The 4,987-nt window shown below is 32.4% G+C and overlaps 2 protein-coding genes across 2 annotated transcripts in view; both read left to right on the top strand.

Moving 5' to 3' along the window:
* The window catches only part of LOC108570624 (5'-AMP-activated protein kinase catalytic subunit alpha-2), a 4,099-nt gene extending 2,351 nt beyond the window's left edge, over window positions 1-1,748 (top strand). Inside the window, exons 5-10 of the mRNA XM_017932509.1 lie at window positions 160-366; window positions 443-548; window positions 676-1,010; window positions 1,113-1,276; window positions 1,352-1,511; window positions 1,602-1,748. Of these exons, the coding sequence (XP_017787998.1) occupies window positions 160-366; window positions 443-548; window positions 676-1,010; window positions 1,113-1,276; window positions 1,352-1,511; window positions 1,602-1,693 (1,064 nt within the window). The 3' untranslated portion in view covers window positions 1,694-1,748. The remainder of the gene's footprint in view (window positions 1-159; window positions 367-442; window positions 549-675; window positions 1,011-1,112; window positions 1,277-1,351; window positions 1,512-1,601) is intronic.
* A 1,071-nt stretch (window positions 1,749-2,819) lies between these two features.
* LOC108570637 (adapter molecule Crk) lies at window positions 2,820-4,257 on the top strand. The gene is made up of 3 exons (XM_017932523.1): window positions 2,820-2,868; window positions 3,243-3,598; window positions 3,712-4,257. Exons 1-3 carry the CDS (start codon window positions 2,834-2,836, stop codon window positions 4,182-4,184), a joined length of 864 nt encoding a protein of 287 aa, XP_017788012.1. The 5' UTR covers window positions 2,820-2,833; the 3' UTR covers window positions 4,185-4,257.
* Window positions 4,258-4,987: the final 730 nt, after the last annotated feature.

Here is a 4,987-nt window from a genome sequence, read left to right as displayed (position 1 = left end):
AATGTATTTGTAAGTGAAGTAAAAATTGAATCCTTTATCAATTAAAACTTATATGAATGTCTTGTACATTAAATAGTAATTAATTACAATATATTTTAATAAGATCTAGTAAATTAATTATGTTTTGATTAATAATTTAATAGTTTAATTAAATTACAGGCTTATCAAATATGATGATGGATGGAGAATTCTTACGTACTTCCTGTGGGTCTCCTAACTATGCAGCACCAGAAGTAATTTCGGGTAAACTGTATGCTGGTCCTGAAGTTGATATCTGGTCTTGTGGAATAATACTTTATGCTTTGCTGTGTGGTACTTTACCATTTGATGATGAACATGTACCAACACTTTTTCGTAAAATTAAGTGTAAGTAATATAGTACACATAGTATTTAATATTAACTGCTTATATAAAATTTTACATGGAGTAACACTTGTTTTAGCTGGAGTTTTCCCCATTCCAGAGTACCTGAATAAAAGTGTTGTAAGTCTTTTATGTCACATGTTGCAAGTGGATCCTATGAAAAGAGCAACTATTGAAGATATCAAGTACATTGAATTTTATGCAATTATTTATTTTTTCTATTATTTAATGTTTTCTATTTTACGCACTATTCAAAAATTGTTGTTCACTTTTCAAACATTTTTTCATTCAATTGAAATGTTTTTGATTTAGGAAGCATGAATGGTTCCAAAAGGATTTGCCCTCATACTTATTTCCATCACCTGTTGAACAGGACTCTTCTGTAATTGATATGGATGCCGTGAACGAAGTTTGTGAAAAGTTCAATGTGAAAGAAGCAGAAGTTCATTCTGCATTATTGGGTGGAGATCCTCATGATCAATTGGCAATTGCCTATCATTTAATAATAGATAATAAAAGAATTGCAGACGAGGCTGCTAAGGCAGAATTAAAAGATTTCTATGTAGCCTCTAGTCCACCTCCTGTTGCCTATAGTCCCAATGATGCCAATAACAGTCCTTTAAGACCACATCCAGAGAGAATAGCACGTAAGGGAGTAGACCAGCCTGTTCTTAGAATTTTTGTGTTTCAGTTTTGTTACAAAATTTATAAAATATAAAATATTCGATGTATTTATTGCATAATTTTAGCATTGCGAGAAAGGCAAAGTTCTCAAGGAAGCACAGCATCTTCGACAACAGGTGCTCGTGGTACACCAGTAAAACGGGCTAAATGGCATTTAGGAATCCGTTCACAGTCTAAACCCAATGACATCATGAATGAAGTTTATCGAGCTATGAAAGCTCTTAATTTCGTAAGATTTCTATTGGAAAAAATTTTTTCATGCAACAAATTAAAAATATATAAATATCATGCAATATATTTTCAGGAATGGAAAATAATAAATGCTTACAGCGTGAGAGTACGTCAAAAGAATAAGTTAACTGATAGATATAGTAAAATGTCGTTACAACTTTATCAAGTTGATTATAAAAGTTATCTGTTAGATTTTAAATCTTTATCAAATGAAGAAGAAGATATTGGACGAGGTAAAAAATAAAAATGTTTTATGAAAATATATGTATATATTGAGTTATCAGATGAAATTTGTATTGTTATTTTATACTGTTCATTTTCAGATCCTACACTTCCTCCCCCTCAAGCAACAGGTCACCATACAATGGAATTCTTTGAAATGTGTGCAGCATTAATCACGCAATTAGCTCGATAAATTTGCTGCATAATATGAGTCACCATTTTTCAGAACTATGTTAATATCGTGTTTTATTTCTCGTTGTACTTTATACAACACGTACCTTGCAATTTCATAGGATAAAGGGAATATTTAGAAAAAATATCAATTCCAAAAAAAGTTGAATCCCAAAATAAAAGAAAATAAATTCGTAGAAAGTCAAGTAATATTTTTTTAAACCTGACCATTTTAAACCTTTATGAAATTATTGATATCTGTATATGTATATATCAATAAATTAAAAGATAAAATATTGTTTTCAAAATGGGTAATTTTAGTTCCTACATTAAACCGGCAGATAGCGCTGAAAAAGAATTTCTTAAGATCCTTAGAATAGTTTCTGTTCTATTTACTATACACTTAAGAGATCGAGAAACTTGAACGAATCATTGCTCTCTGTTTTTATGTCATAGATTTAAGTGAAATATGCTGGCTATTACTTTAACGAAAGTGCAAGTTCAGAAAGTTTTTCGCGAACTATTGGTTCGCAAGTAAGCACGTTGTACTTTTGTGCGGTCTCGGGAAACAACGGACACAAAGAGTGCTGCACGATACTCGACGTGAGGTGAAACCTAGAGAACACGAAAGAGAAGAAGTAAGGATTTACTTCGAACATGTTTGCAGTCATTGAAACAGATACGCAACTTCACACGAGACTTTTTGACAAGTGATGCTCTTTCTCTTAAGTCGATCGACGAGATTAACGAAAGGTTTTTGAACGTATATAACATTATATTATTTTACCGAAGGTAGCAACGTTCTTCCAATTTGGAGACGGTTTTAAACACTGCATCGAGAGTTCTCACACAGCCTCGTGAGCTGTTTATTTTTACTATGCAGACGTTTAAACCACTTCGAGAACGGTGCTCTTTGATATTGCAGGATTCACGGAAAAAGAGAAGGACTTGGGGACTTGTTCGGGATTCGTACCCGGGCCCTTCTCCGTCCCGGACAAGGGCGCTATTCACTACGCCACTGAGGCCCTGTTGCGCTTTTTACTTTTTCCGGGTCCTTTTCTCGCATACATAGGAGAGGCGCTCCCGATTCGACGATATATTGATCAACAAGTTATTCAAGACTACTGATTTTGACGGATTAATCCCAATTACTTGCAAAACAATGGCTGCTACTTTCGATCAATATGACAAGTCCAGGTAAATAAAGATACATTTTTAGTCATGTTACCTCATATCTTGACTTTGATTTTCGTTAACTAATGAAATAATAGACATTACTGTTTTGATGATTAACCTTTAAAGTTGCAACATGATGATTTGTACGTTGTTTCTGGTCTTTCGTTAATTTTATCGATATTGAAGAAAAATTATCGATCTTTGAAATTTTTTATATAAATGGTTCAATGTATTTAAAACATAAACAGAAAATGTTATTTTAAACAATATTATGGTAATTGATGAAATATATTGATATTACTTCATACTCTACATTTTTAGTTTTATAAACTCAGAGCATTCAACATATAAAACATTAAATATTATGAAAATGTCTTTTCATTATTGTTTATTAGTTGGTATTTTGGTGCAATGTCACGTCAAGATGCCTCGGATTTACTCATGGGTGAAAAAGAAGGTGGCGTATTTTTAGTACGTGACAGCACATCAATACATGGGGACTTTGTTCTATGTGTACGAGAAGACAGCAAGGTTAGCCATTATATTATAAATAAAATTCAGCAGGGTGATCAAATACGTTATCGGATTGGAGATCAAACGTTTCCTGATATTCCCAACCTTTTGGCTTTTTACAAATTACATTATTTGGACACAACGCCACTGATCAGGCCTGCACCCAAAAAGACACAGAGGGTAATAGCAAAATACGATTTTGAAGGCAATGATCCAGATGATTTACCTTTTAGGAAAGGTTTGTATCTAATTTTGTATATCTTAACTTGCTTCCTTTGAATTTAATTCTAGTTAATAATTTGTAGTGTGATATTGTTTGCATGCTTTAAAAGTATCATGATATTTTTGCAGGAGAAATTCTTACAATTATATCAAAAGATGAAGAACAGTGGTGGACTGCTAGAAATAGTCTTGGTCAAACTGGTTCAGTTCCAGTTCCATATGTTCAGAAGTATGAAGAAGATAATCACTCTGTGATTGAAAATAATTCACGTCCAGAAAGTGGGGGAACTTCAACTCTAAATTCAAATTCAGTTCAGGTTTCTGCTTCTCAAATGTCTTACCCAGAAAGTGGACAAGGGACCACTCGCAGATCCAATATTCAGCGAACATTACCTGCTTTTGCAAAAGTGAAGCAAGCTAGGGTACCAAATGCATATGATAAAACTGCCCTAAAACTAGAAGTTGGGGATGTGATAAAAGTAACAAAGACTAACATGAATGGACAATGGGAAGGTGAATTACATGGCAAGATTGGCCACTTTCCATTTACACATGTTGAGTTTGTAGATAATGAGACTGGAGAAGACAGTCAGGAGATTTAACGGAGGTCTTCCAAGTTTAATGAATAATAAACTTATCTTGGAGAGTTCTATGTTGGCAGTTTAGGTTTATACTAGCAGCTATCCTATGTACCAGTACATAAAACTAATTTATCAAAATTCTCTGTAGAATCAGTAATTCCAAGTATTTTATAACATTTTTAACAATTTCATACTGTTTCAAGTGCACAAAATTTGCATGAATGTTTTTATAAATGTTTCATCTTTTCTAGTCATAAAATAACAATTGTAAAATCACACATGATTATCGGTTAATGCTCTTTCAAAAGTTTAATATTCCGTTTCTTTTATCTTTTTTTTTTTTAAATTGTACCGGTACATATTGTGCTGCTTAGCCATAGGTTGTGCCACAAACGGAACAACATTTTCTACTAGAATATTCTATTTAATGACGGAGCTGTTAACCATATTATGATTGTAATTATAATAAATTACACTAACTATACATTACTATGTAATTATATAAGTTACAGTTGCTGAGTAACTTTTTTAAGAAAAGCAGAAACTGTGAATTTACGTTTATGAATCGTATTATATTGTCATGATTGTAAGTTATGCGAATTTCTTGTTAATATGTAATTATTCAGATTGCAAGAGCATTTAGTTTTGTAAAAATAGTAGCAACTTTAAAGTTCCGCTTTACGCTACACACACACAACACGCGCACGAACACACACACACACACGCACACACACACACATATATATATATATATTAGTTTTATCGTAACCACAGTCATACATGAGTTATTGTAAATTATATATTATTAATATATAATTATATTA

Source organism: Habropoda laboriosa, unplaced genomic scaffold (assembly GCF_001263275.1).
Source record: "Habropoda laboriosa isolate 0110345459 unplaced genomic scaffold, ASM126327v1 scaffold101, whole genome shotgun sequence".
Classification (NCBI taxonomy): Eukaryota; Metazoa; Arthropoda; class Insecta; order Hymenoptera; family Apidae; genus Habropoda; species Habropoda laboriosa.
Note: the sequence above shows the minus strand (reverse complement) of the source record. Positions and strands in the feature narration are given on the sequence as shown.